The sequence below is a fragment of the Lissotriton helveticus genome, chromosome 12, assembly GCF_964261635.1.
Source record: "Lissotriton helveticus chromosome 12, aLisHel1.1, whole genome shotgun sequence".
NCBI classification, from domain to species: Eukaryota; Metazoa; Chordata; class Amphibia; order Caudata; family Salamandridae; genus Lissotriton; species Lissotriton helveticus.
Window position 1 is genome coordinate 446,899,927 of NC_136073.1, and position 13,518 is coordinate 446,913,444.

The window sequence follows — 13,518 nt, forward strand, 5'->3', positions numbered from 1 at the left end:
TTTAGCTTTCATAACTCTCGAAGTCGTAAATTAATCGAAGTAGAATAAACGCTGGTGTCACAAGGAGTTTGCTAATGGTTTTTTTTAGGCGGGAAGATGACCGAGCACACAGGTACAACCCAGAGGTGAATGGCACCTTCAGACAGTCCTTGAATTTTAATCGCCAACACTTTGCTTGTTTGGACCTGTAAACTCATAAAAAAATAACAGGGGGCAAAAACTACGAGCACCAGTATGCCCAGCGCGGTTGAATGAAAAGTGTATCCCCTGGCAGCACAAAGATTTTACGACACGCCAAAAATACAAATCAGAGAATGGAAGTGCCAGCCACTGCAACAGTTGTTTCAGCTGTCTGCTCGCGCCCTCACACTATTTTTTGAGAAAACATGCAGGCCTCCAGCAGGAAACTTTCTGCTACATTTTAACGTCTGTTCTATTTTAATCCTGAACTTTTGCAACAAGTTTCTTGCATCATGCCGCTGAGCACTAACTGTTTCCAGTGTCCTGAGTTTAGAAGAGGCGTTCGGTTTCCCTGGTTTCTTTGCACACAGAGAGATGAGCCAAGTCCCTCCAGGTTTTTCCCACTCCGTGGACTGGGGGAGTGGGCGGAGCTGGGAGGAGCTGGGAATATGATAATTTCCTGGGAGGAAGTGACCCAATGATGCTGGAATGCTAGGCAGCAAGGGAAGGATTGTGTCTCCTCCGCTAAGCAGAAAGAGGGCGGTTTTCAAGCAAAGTTACCGGCAAAGCCGGCCAGCAAGATGCCCCACTTCACAGTGGTGCCGGTGGAGGACAATCAGGCGGAGTACGACAGCCTGGAGGGGCTGAGCTGGGTGGACTACAGAGACAAGGGTCAGGGATCCCGGGACCCCTATGACACCGTCAGCTCGGACGGTAAGTTATGCCCCGGAGGCTCCTACAAGTTTTCACCGGTCATGCTAACTTTCCTTTTCTAAAACGGAACACGTGTAAACGTCAACGTCTCTCCTACTGTCATGTCGCAATGCTAACTCTGTCTAAAGAGGCGCCGAGGGATGCCTCGGCTAGTTTAACGGCAACTTTTCATTTTTCCCAGCTCTTTCTTGGTCTGCGACAAACGCGTTTTTCTTCCACTCTCTATGGCAGTGAGTCAGACTGGGTGTTTCGGGGTCGACGCTGTTGTGAAACTTTTACATCTTAAAGTAGCCTGGTGTTTGTGTTTCTGTTGTGGTCTTCTTCGGCGATGCTGAGGTAAATGAAGTGTTTCATTGGTGAAAAAAAAAAGTTACATGACTGTCTATATTGTCCCTCCGAGGCATGCTATGTGGTCCATTAATTGCCAATTTGCATAGGGTCCTCCTTTCATCTTTTTCGTCACAAGATGCAAGGCAGGTTCCCCATTTTATGGAAATGCTCCAGTGGAAAGCGCACAGCTGTGCTCAACACATATCCAAAGCAGAAGTCTTTCCCCCAAGTCTGCTGTCTGCTAAATATATCTGTACCTGGGCTCATCAGAACGTGTTCATTTGTGATGTATGACTGGAGCGTAAAAGCAGTGCCAATGGTATTTCTGAAGGAGGAGGCTGTTAATGTTTTGTTTTGAACTTTTCACGTGTTTGCCTCAGAGTTGTCTGATGTTATACATTGTGTTCCTTGATGCGGTTGCTGCAGCGTCCGTTGCCAACGTGGTGCAAAGGTCCCACGCGCGCCGGATCAAGTTGCTAGAAGAGATTGTTTACTGACGGTGTGAGCTCCTCGGACGATGGGCGCCCGTGTGTACGGAGCAATCTCCGTGTGGCACTCGGTGCTTTAAATAAGCAGTGACGTTTGGAGTGTAGTGGTTGGCAGGCTGCGTTCCACGAAGGGATGTCTGTGCATGAAGTGTTCTGACTTCTGAGAATCCATCACTTCAGTTCCGTACATGTGGCTGCTGCTGAGACATGCTCATTAAAAATCTCACTCGCGCAGGCTCTCGGATCGCGACGTAGGCAGCCAATCAGCTGCTGGGTGTTTGATGTTTGGAGGAGGGACCACCTGGCAACATCGAACTCTCCCGTTTTAACTGGACCTTGGAAAAAGGGATAAAATGTGACATAAAATGGGAGGGACACTGCTAAATATAACTGAAAACTCCCTTCTCCCTACATTTTGGTTTCAGTGAGCATGTCTTACATTCGATTGTTTAAGCCAATGGTTAAACCAATCCTACGTTTTCATGTTGAATTAATTAATCTGTGGTTGATAGAAAACGTCCGGTAGACATTTTAGGTCTAATCTCCACACACCAGTTCAGTCGTGTGTTTATGAAAGGCATATTGTGTACACTACCAATACGTAAACAGGTTTTGGGTCAGCCCATTGCATGTCAATGCTTGACTTTCTTGTCCATATCCTGTCGCTTGTTTCTAATTCAATGGTATTCCATATTCGTCTTCTTGTGTTTATACCTCCCCAGTGCCTAGCTTTGTTACCATCGATTGCCAGGGTCAGACACTCCCCAAAAAGTGGCCCACATTCCCCAATGGTTGTTGGTTTTTTTTTTTTTGTAGATCTTTTTTTTTTAACTTAAGAAAAGTTTTATTAGGATTGGATGCAGGTAAGAAAATACAGGTAAGAAAGTACAAATGAAGCATTTTACATAAAGGATGATACCGAAAAACTGTTTTGAACAAAACCCTGAATATCTCAATATGAATGAGTGTTACTTTTTATGCATGAATTCGGTACGTATTCACTGGAGCAAGTGCCATGAGCACCAGATGCTTTGCACAAGATCAAATTCATTTTTATTTTAGGTAGGGATATTAAGTGATGTGCCCAGAATCACTGGATTTTGAGCTGATTCCAGACCTTGAGCATATTTCCCCTGTTCCGTCAGCAGCTCTGAGACCATAACGCTGCATTCTATGTTTTTCTTTTCCTCTGGGAAAGGTGACTTAATAGCGACGCCTATGCATATACCCCCCCCCCCCCCAGTCCCTCCAGCAAGGCCTAAAAGACACTGGGGCTGAGGTGCCATCATCGGGCCCATAATGAGGCCCCTTCTCTTAATCACCCCCGCTTCGTCCCATTTAGGGTATTACTTGGCAGGAGAGTGGGTCCAGAAAAGAATAGGGCTGCTGCTGCTATTCAAGGGAGGCCTTGGTGAGAATGGTTCAGCAGGATAATTACATTACTTTTGGGCCAGACAGGCCACACGAGGCAGGAGGCTGAGGTGAGAGTGCCCTGAGGGACAGAACAACATCTGGGCCCCAGCCTCAGTTTGAGCATGGCAGGGGAGTGGCCATGATACTGGTGACACTTTACAGTGGTCTGTGGAGCGGAGCAGACAGTCTCTGTGGGCTGGTTTTCAGAGCGCCTAAGGAAAGGCCCGCAGATGACCCTCAAGCACAGGCCCATCGCCCAATGCCCTCGTTCCCAATGTGGCCCTGGTGGTTGATGAGTATTCTTCACAGCTGACATTCAGGAAGCCCCTTTGTCCTTTCCTTTTTTAGGTCTCGGCTAAGCGCGCGGAAGCGCGTTCTCGCCGAGAACCTATTGTTGCCGTGTCTGCTTTCCAGGAAACAATCGTGGCCGCGCGCATCTCCTTTGAGGCGATTTCAAACTTGCACGCGCACAAGTACGAGCGCTGTTGCAAGTTTCTTGCAATGCGCGCAGCTCCGATACAACACACGCATGCGCAGACACAGAAAAACACACACAAGGGCACACGCACGCACATACATACAGACACACCCCCCCACACATACGCGCGCACACACACACACACACACACACACACACACACACACACGTGCACCGAGCCGCCCCCCTCACCGTCGCACACATGCATACACACACGAGCATACACACACACACGAGTGCACCAAGCCCCCCCAGCCCTTTTAATCTTACCGGGTCAGTGTTGGGGGACTCCGCTCTCAGCACGTGGCGCGCAACCTCCTGCTGGCGGCCCCGGGGCTCTCCACCACTCACAGGAGCCCCGGGCCACGAGACTCACTGACTCCGCCTGCCTCCTCTTCTGGTCCGGACGAGGCCCCGCCCCCGTCGCAGGCGACCTTGCCTGACTTCCGGTGCGGCCGCGGCGGGATTCCGGGGGCATTTTCTGCGCAAACCTTGTTCTAGCAGTGAGCTTGGAGTCCACCAGTAGTTGATTTAATTGTCCCTCTCATGTGATTGCTCCTTAGTAGTATATTGCTGTCTAGCAGTGACGTTTCTGCCGCAATTGCCCACCCCCGGTAGTATATTGCAGGCGTATGTCTCGGTGTGGGTATAGATCCTCGGAGGCTTATTCAGGAAGAGGGGTAACTGCTGCCACAGTGCAACATCACTGCATTGTGCCTGGTGCCACGGTTCAACATCACTGCCTCGTGCCTTCTGCGCCTCAGTTTAACATCACTCCTTCATGCCTGCTTCCACAGTGCAACCCCACTCCCTCATGCCTGCTTCCACAGTGCAACCCCACTCCCTCATGCATGTGTGTCTCCAGAAAGCAGCCCCCCTGCATGCGCGATGCTCACGGCTCAAACAGAAAGGTGAGTGGCTTAAGGCACAATCTTATCATGGAGGTTACGCTACCACTGAGCCAGTAGGGCTGATAATAAAGTCATGGCATGAAATATACTATGGAAGGTGAAGTTAGTACTATGAAAGCAGAGGGTAAGTGGCAGCGTTCCATTTCCTGTCCAAGTGAAAGCAAATGTCTCTTCCCCCTGCTCTGTTAGTGAACGGTTTGCACGCTGGAGGATCTCCGTCTCTGTCGGGAAACAGACTAACATCAACTTAAGAAACGATGGACTTGTATTAATATATGAGCGGAGCCAGGTGCATGTGATGTCCCGACGGTCCAAGCCCAGTAATGACAGGATAGTTGGCCCATGAAGGGACTCTCTATGACGTCACACAGAAAGCAGTGCCACATCCATGAAGGTCGAGGTGCAAAGGTCAAAAGACGGCGTGAACAGGTTGGAATGGGGGCGGGGGGGGGGCTAGGATAAAGATGGGAAGTAAAGAACAAGGCGCAGCGGTGGGATGGAGGCAGTTGAATCACTAGAGACTCCAGCATGAACAATATTAAGGGGAAATGAGCACTGTCCTTCACTAAAAATAAATATATATATATTACATCTAACATCACCCCCTACTGACTGCGATTCTAGATGCTGAGACTCAAACGTGCAAGGAATAAGCCTATTCCGCCTTTCCTCAGTCAGATAACTCAGTGGATGTTCTGTATCTTCTGCGGATTCCTATGACTGATCTTTATTTCACATGTGTGAATCCCAGTATGACTAACTCGGCATTTTATCCTTCACAAGCTTACTAAATAGAGTACTTGGTCTATAATGTAATAGTAGTTCTGTTATAAACTCTGCAAAACACCAAGGCACTTTGGAGGGAATCATGCACACTACACACACATGACTATAATTATTATTACTCTCTAAAAAAATTATCGTGTGTTTCCTTTTCTAAGTTTGCACAATTCAGTTGCCTTGTTGTGCTCACTTTTCTGCCCCCACCCCCTGTTGCCTCGTTGTGCTTGCTTTTCTGCCCCCACCCCCTGTTGCCTTGTTGTGCTTGCTTTTCTGCCCCCACCCCCTGTTGCCTTGTTGTGCTTGCTTTTCTGCCCCCACCCCCTGTTGCCTTGTTGTGCTTGCTTTTCTGCCCCCACCCCCTGTTGCCTTGTTGTGCTTGCTTTTCTGCCCCCACCCCTGTTGCCTTGTTGTGCTCGCTTTTCTGACCCCCCACCCCCCTGTTCCTTGTGCTCGCTTTTCTGCCCCCCCACTCCTCTGTTGCCTTGTTGTGCTCGCTTTTCTGCTCGTTGTGTGTGTGTGTGGCTCTGTGTGTGTGTGGCTCTGTGTGTGTGGGGGGGCTCTGTGTGTGTGGGGGGGGGCTCTGTGTGTGTGTGGGGGCTCTGTGTGTGTGTGGGGGGGCTCTGTGTGTGTGTGTGTGTGGGAGCTCTGTGTGTGTGTGTGTGTGTGAGCTCTGTGTGTGTGTGGTGAGCTCTGTGTGTGTGTGTGGTGAGCTCTGTGTGTGTGTGTGGTGAGCTCTGTGTGTGTGTGTGGTGAGCTCTGTGTGTGTGTGGTGAGCTCTGTGTGTGTGTGTGTGGTGAGCTCTGTGTGTGTGTGTGTGGTGAGCTCTGTGTGTGTGTGTGTGGTGAGCTCTGTGTGTGTGTGTGTGGTGAGCTCTGTGTGTGTGGTGAGCTCTGTGTGTGTGTGTGTGGTGAGCTCTGTGTGTGTGTGTGTGGTGAGCTCTGTGTGTGTGTGTGGTGAGCTCTGTGTGTGTGTGTGGTGGGCTCTGTGTGTGTGTGGTGGGCTCTGTGTGTGTGTTTGGGTGGCTCTGTGTGTGTTGGTGGCTCTGTGTGTGTATGGGGGGGGGCAATGTTGTAAATGCTTGTTTCTTTTGGGTGTGCAGGGGTTTTCTTCCTCTTTCTCCCATATATTGCTTTCCACCTTACATCCCTGCCCCTCACACTTTCCCTATTGCTCCCACAAGCTCTTCTGATGCTTCCCACCTCTCCTCACTGTGCCTATCTGCTTTTCTGTTGACTCTTTAAGAAGCTGCTCCATGTTCCCCCTTCTCTTCTAAGCTGCCACTACCCATCACGGTTTGCTTGCTACTCCACCCTTCCTCTCCGTCCCACCGCAGCACATTTTTAGAACCTTTTTTGGAGGTTTTGGCAGCAGCATTTTCTTTCCGGGCTGGTCATTTCTAAATAAGTTGCTTTCACACAGTGATCGAGCAGACTTGCCAATTGTATGAACTAATCTGAGTCTACGTCTGTATCTTTTTTTTTTTTCTGTAACTGTGCTAACCTGAACAGTGGCAACAAGCCCGCCTTTGTTTGCATTTCATGTGTTCATTTGTAGTTTTGCTTCAGGTGCTGTTTAACCACAGAATGCATCATAATTGCTTATTATTTTATCATAAATTTTAGCCTAGCTCGGCTGACTACATACTTGTGCCTCAGTTTCCTTGGATGCTCTCGCTTTGCCACATCTTATTTGTATTATTGCATTTCAGTTAACGCTGTATCTAGCGGGTGATGCTTGTGTTTATTAGTTTCATACATGTCTGGTAGACTGATCATGGATGTCAATTATGGAACCCATGCCTGCTTGGCCATTGATACTGCAAGCATTGTCCGTGCAATATTGTGCCTGAATTATACATGGGGAAACACTGTCACTGTTTGCGCCACTGCGCCCCGTGCAGATCAGGATAGTGCACCTTATTTTATTGTATGTGCCGCCCCCCAGGACAGCATATTTAGGGAAATACAGGGCAACTGCTTCAGAGCCACTCCATGTTTCACAGAGCATGCTGTAACCCGCCTGCACTTTAAAGTGGGGACAGAGATCCCCCACAGGTGGGTGTGTTAAGTGACCGCACCCACCTGTAGGGGATGTTTGGGGATCCACCGGCCCCCACTTGCCTTTTCCATAAGGCAGCCCTCAGGAGACATACTAGCTTTGCACCACCTTTGTGTGGTGCACTTTCAGTGTGCCGCCTAAGGGCATGTTTGCGCCGCTGCCTGTAATAGGGCATGGGTACAGAGCAAAATTATTTCCTCGTTTGCATGTGGACATGCGCCCATGCAATGAGGGAATGCACTCTTACAACCGGAGTGGTGTTACAAGTGCACCAATACTATTACAGAAGGGGGCGCACAAGTCTCTGTGGCCATTTTGTAATACCATAGTGCCTGTTAACGGTGCAACACGGTGTCACCACTGTAATTTTCAATCAAAAGGTGTATGATGATACATGTGCTACCTCTGATACTGTGGTGACTTAACATCCATGTGCCTCATGTTAGTTGTGACCCCTTCCTACATTCCTACTAATTTGAGTCCAAAGTTGTACCCTTGCTTGGACTAGTTGGACCCATACATTCAATAGCAAAAACAAGCATTGGTAATGCCAATTCGTCTGCCTTCCTGTACTCTCAAAGGCACTGTGCTCATCTTGCACTCACATGGACAAAGTCTTTTTCCTGTGGTGTACTTTTAATAAGAGAAAAAGAAAGGGCATTTGCTTGTTCTGGTGCAATATAATGTGGGCACAACCAAAGAGACTTGATGAATGTGAGGGGGCACTTAGAGCGCAGACAGTAAATTAGGATATTCAGGACAAGTGCCTTGTGTGCAATGCAAAGTGTCTTAAATAAGATCATTTATTTGCTGGTAATCAGTGGAAATTTTATAGTAGTACACTACGCATAGTTTAATAAGTGGCGGTCAAAAAATTAGTGCTGTTGGGCCCCACCTGCAACCATCAGCTCAAATTAAGCACTGGCACTGAGATAAATTACGTAACAATGGTAGCTGCATTTTGACCAACATGAAGGTGACGGGTAATATATTTAGGTGAGAAAAACAAGCTTGCATTCCTGTAAATGAAACCGGAATGACTGCCTGGATAACTAGACTTCTTGCATCAACAATCGGTGTTGAGGGAGAATTCTCCTCAAGCTCCCTGAAAGGGAGTAACATGTACATGTGTCTAAATACGCGTTCCTTACAGAAACATAACTTAGAGGGGCTCTCATTGTTACAGGACGGAGAGTTGGATATCCTGGGTGTCACGGAAACGTGGCTAGAGGACTCCTCATTGCCAGATTTGGTAGCCTCCATTCCGGCCAATTTTACGGCATTTTGCCTTAATAGAGCAGGCCCAATGAGAGGGGGCGGTGTGGCCCTTCTATATAGCACCCGTCTGAGGGGCGAAAGATTTTTCGCTGAAAGCCTGGGAGGCGCCGAGGTCTTGGGCGTCAAGCTCAGGATAGGGACGGATTGTTGGACAATTCTTTTAGTCTACCGGCCCCCTTGGGCGTTGCCTGACTTTCCGGATCTATTCCTGGAGTTGGTCCAGGACGTCCGATCACGCTATAATAACGTTATTATCATGGGTGACCTAAACTTCCATTGGGAAAAGTTCCCGAAAGAAGGTCAAGCCAATCAGATAGATGAGGCTCTTAGGTCATTCAGGTTAGTTCAGAGGGTAATGGGCCCTACACACGAGAAGGGCCACACCCTGGATCTCGTTTGGATAACAACCCCTGAACATGGCCGAGATCATGGCCCAGTAGTGGCGCAGCCGTGCGCATGGTCAGACCACTTTTTAGTGAAGGGCATGATATCGGTTGATGAACAGAAGGGGAAGTCCACAGCAGGATGGAAAGTTGTGAGGAAATGTAAACATATCAATGGGGATGAAATGGTAGCTCACCTCCTAGCTTGTCCTTATACTAATAAGATGGAAGATAATCCAGAAGTTATCTGTAACGATTTAACAGATGAATTGAAAAGGGTAGTTGATCTCGTGGCACCAGCACGAAGGATGAAGGTGGTAGATAGAGGAGCTGGAGCCCCGTGGTACAATGAATCCCTTAGGGGAAAAAAGAGGGCTCTACGTAAATCTGAGAGAGCATGGCGGAAGGACTACAGTCTCAACGCACGGAATCTTTATATACAGGAGCTTGCCTCTTATAAACATGCTATTCTCTTAAGGAAAGGAGAGTTCTATGAGGACAGGATTTCCAGAGCCTCGGACCCACAAAAAGAAATTTTTAAGGTCCTCACGGAACTCAGGAAAAATAAGGAGCAAGGTCCAGAGTTTAAGCAAGAAGATTGCCAACAATTTCAGGACTATTTCTCCACTAAGATCAAAGACCTTTTATCAGAAATCGCCACTACCCCAATTCTGGACTGTCCTCTACAGATTGTTCCGGTCATTCGTCCAGTCGACAACCCCTTGGTCACTCTGCCCTTGATTACGAAGGACAGACTGTCAAATCTTGTGGGGCGGGTTAAATCTGGCTCCCAGGCCGACCCTTGTCGTCCGGAGGTATTTAAGTTAGCTATGCCAGGTATTGAGGAAGATGTTTTGATTCTCCTCAATAACTCATTACAAATAGGACAGGTCCCATCCCCCTTCAAGGAGGCACGGCTGATCCCCCTGCTGAAAAAAAACTGGGGCGGACGTTAAAAATCTAAAGAACTTTAGGCCCATTTCGCAGTTACCATTCTTGGCCAAAGTTCTGGAGCAGCATGTCCTCACGCATCTCTCTGACCATCTGGAGAAAAATGTCTCACTCGAGCAAAACCAAGCGGGGTTCCGTGCGCATCATAGCACGGAGCTAGTGATGTTATCTATCCTGAATGAGCTAAGGAACAGAGCTGACCAGAAACTCCCTGGGGCCCTGGTGCTACTAGACCTCTCCGCGGCTTTTGACACCGTTTGTCATAGTCAACTGTTGCTGCGGGTGAGGGACCTAGGCATCCAGGGCACAGCACTTGTCTTGCTCTCATCTTTCCTCCAAGGGAGAACTCGGAGAGTTCAATTGGCAGACTTATCTTCAACCACAGTGCCGATCACCTGTGGTGTGCCACAGGGCTCTGCCCTCTCCCCTCTTTTACTTAACGTTTATTTACAACCCCTGATTTCGGCTCTCAACCAGTTGGATTGTCAAATATACAACTACGCCGACGACACCCAAATCATCATCCAAATGGAAGATTGTCCGGGTGCACACGCAAGAATGCAGAATATCCTAAGATTTACAGCTAATTGGATGTCTCTGAATTCTTTGAAAATCAATCCAGATAAGACCGAGGTGTTGCCAATCACGATCATGGGCAACCCTGGAATGAGCAGTTTTGGCCATAAGAACTAGGAGCGCCTCCGGAACCTGCAGCAGTATTGAAAAGCCTGGGCATCTCCCTGGATGGGAGTTTGACGATGCAAAAGCAAGTCTCAGGAGTGGTGGGCACGTGTGTTGGTCTCCTCCGACAACTAAGGAAAATTTCCTCACTTCTGTCCTTTGCCACCCTGAGGAGCGCTGTATCCGCCATGATCTTAGCCAGGATGGACTATGGCAACTCACTATATGCAGGGCTTCCGCAAAAACATCTGAATCGTCTGCAAGTCGTTATGAACGATGCGGCAAGATTGATTTGTAAGAAACCCAGGAGAACGCAGGCGTCTCCTTTATTGCGCGAACTTCATTGGCTGCCCATCAAACAGAGGGTGTTGTTCAAAGGGCTTTGCATTACACACAAAGCCCTGTATGGGACGGCGCTAAATTACATTAAAACCTGTCTGGCCCCATACAAACCCGGTAGACGGTTGCGTTCCTCAGATGCTACCCTCCTAACCCAACCGCGTTTTAGATTATCCAACCTTGGTGGTCGCGCCTTTTCTAACATCTTTCCAGCGGTCTGGAATAGTTTACCAACCGAACTGCGCAAGGAATCCAACTTGCTGCCCTTTCGAAAAAAATTAAAAACAGTACTTTTCCAGCAAGCATGGGGTGTGCTGTAGTTTTGATGATCGGCTGTAGAATTTGTTTTGGCATATACCTGGTAAAGCGCTTAGAGACCCCGGGGTGATTACGCGCTATAAAAATCAAATAATTAAATAAATAAATAAATGTACCAGCAATCTTGCAGACATGCAGGCATATGGTAGGATCAGCGATAATAATAACATAACACCCTCCTTTTTTGGTCATAGCAGCAGTGGCTGAACGTGGGCAGAGAGCCAGTAACTGTTAAATGAATGTCCTGGTTAAAGGACGGTCCCTTGAACCAACATTTCTGTCTTAATCTGCTTTCAAATTCAAAAGATTGTTGGTTATCAAAAAAAACAAGTGGCACAAGATCCTCTTGAATTTGTAAGGACAACATCAGTCACTATCACTTTGTTGTATCATGAATCGAGTATCAACAGCATAGTTAAAAAAAAGTAAAGCCAAAAGAGCAAATCAAAACAACTACACGGGTTAAATAAATGATAAAGAAATCCACAATGTACGCAATAGTTTATAACTAATGAATGCCCAGCGTCTTTACTTCTTAGAAGGAAAAAATACTTTTATTCGCACACATCTTGATACTAAACATAACCTTACAAATGTACTAAATAAAACTGAGACCTCTCTAGTACCACCTGAACTAGAGAGCTGCGTCAGGAAGTTTCTTGGGGCGTTATTACGAGTTTGGCGGCCCAATCGACTGATGAACCCGTGGTGGCCGTCTGCACGCCGCATTAGGACTGTGGCGGTTGGACTGCCACAGGACCGCTGCTGCCGACAGGGATCCACAATCTGAGACCACCGTGAAAAGTGTGGCGGTAAGGAAACAAAGGGGGCCCTACAGGGCCCTGTTGTGCCTCAGCACCATGGGATGCATGCAGGGCTGCACTTGTGGCAGTGGTGTAGCTAGAGCTTGTGGCGCCCGGGGCTATCTCTCAGATTGCCGCCCATGGCATCTGCAGTCCTGTGATCGTGTGAGATTAAGTCTCGACTCGAATTTTGAATCTCATCTCACTGCCACATTTCGGGCACAACTATTTCTCACATTTATCTTCGGAATGCTAGTTTTACATCGGTCTATTAACTAGTGCAAGTAAGTGTTAACCTTCTAAACTCGCAGCTGTAGAGGGCTGCGCACAGCGCCCAGGGGCCACTCGCTTAATTATACTGGTATTATTTTTAGAAAATACTTTTAAACATATTTGTCAGCCTGCCTGACTGTGACCGCTATGTGTCTCACAGGCTCTACCAAGGCTTGCCCAGCATCATGCTATCACACACAAGCTCACTGTGGCGGCCAGAGTCCATGAGTCAGCTGGTTCTAATAAATTTATGGTATAGGCCTGAGGCAATTGAGATTTGTGTTGGGGCCTCTCACACCTGGTTATAGTCTGGGCCCAGGTCCCATGTAGGACAGAGAGAGCAGCATGGAGTTTAGCGATTCTGTTTTTTAAAAACTCTGTCGGTTGAAAGGTTTTCTGTTGTATGTTTGCTTTGATTGGAAATGGTGTTTACGACCATCTGTTTTGCCTATAAAAGGTATCGTATTCTAATTGTTTTTCTTAAAGGATGCTTTAAACAGTTCACACCTGTGCTGTGCGCATCCACTACAACATGTCCATTTAACTTGAAAATGTAGAAATTGATTGCAGATGTGGCTGTCCATCCAACCTGTGCGCTTTTATCCCATATGCCTTTGTTCCAATCTGCACCCCAATCTTGGGGAAGAAAAGGTGGTATGATTAGCAAAGATTTAGATAGAAGAAAACATGGTAGTAACAGAATGGATCCAGGAGAGCATCAACAGTCGCTTTTCAGCAAAATTCAAGAATGCTCACTCGGCCACATGCATGGGCATATTATGCCAAGAAGAGGGCCAGCAGTCATCAGTCTAGATTTTAGAAGGGCCTCCTAAAATCATAACCTCCGGACTTCAGTTGGAAGTAATGAAGGTTTTCAGAAGGCCAATAAGTGCCAATGCAACAGTGTGGCATAGCTATAAAAAGAAAAACATTTACACGTGACATGTATTTTTGGGTGTCTACTGATTTAGAAAAAAACGGTAGCTTTTGAACTTGAAGTGCCAGCGACTATTCAGTTATACACAAAGCGTGGGTGATATGATGTGTGCAATACATCTTTCCACCCTTCTTAAGCACAAGTAGGTAGCTATTCTGAAGTGTGACATATTTGCACTTTTTCACTAGGCAGGGCAATGA

The 13,518-nt window shown here is 47.6% G+C and overlaps 1 protein-coding gene across 1 annotated transcript in view; it reads left to right on the forward strand.

Moving 5' to 3' along the window:
• The first annotated feature begins 685 nt into the window (after positions 1–685).
• The window catches only part of SLC12A4 (solute carrier family 12 member 4), a 546,284-nt gene continuing 533,451 nt past the window's right edge, over positions 686–13,518 (forward strand). Inside the window, exon 1 of the mRNA XM_078670770.1 lies at positions 686–894. Within this exon, the coding sequence (XP_078526896.1) occupies positions 762–894 (133 nt within the window). The 5' untranslated portion in view covers positions 686–761. The remainder of the gene's footprint in view (positions 895–13,518) is intronic.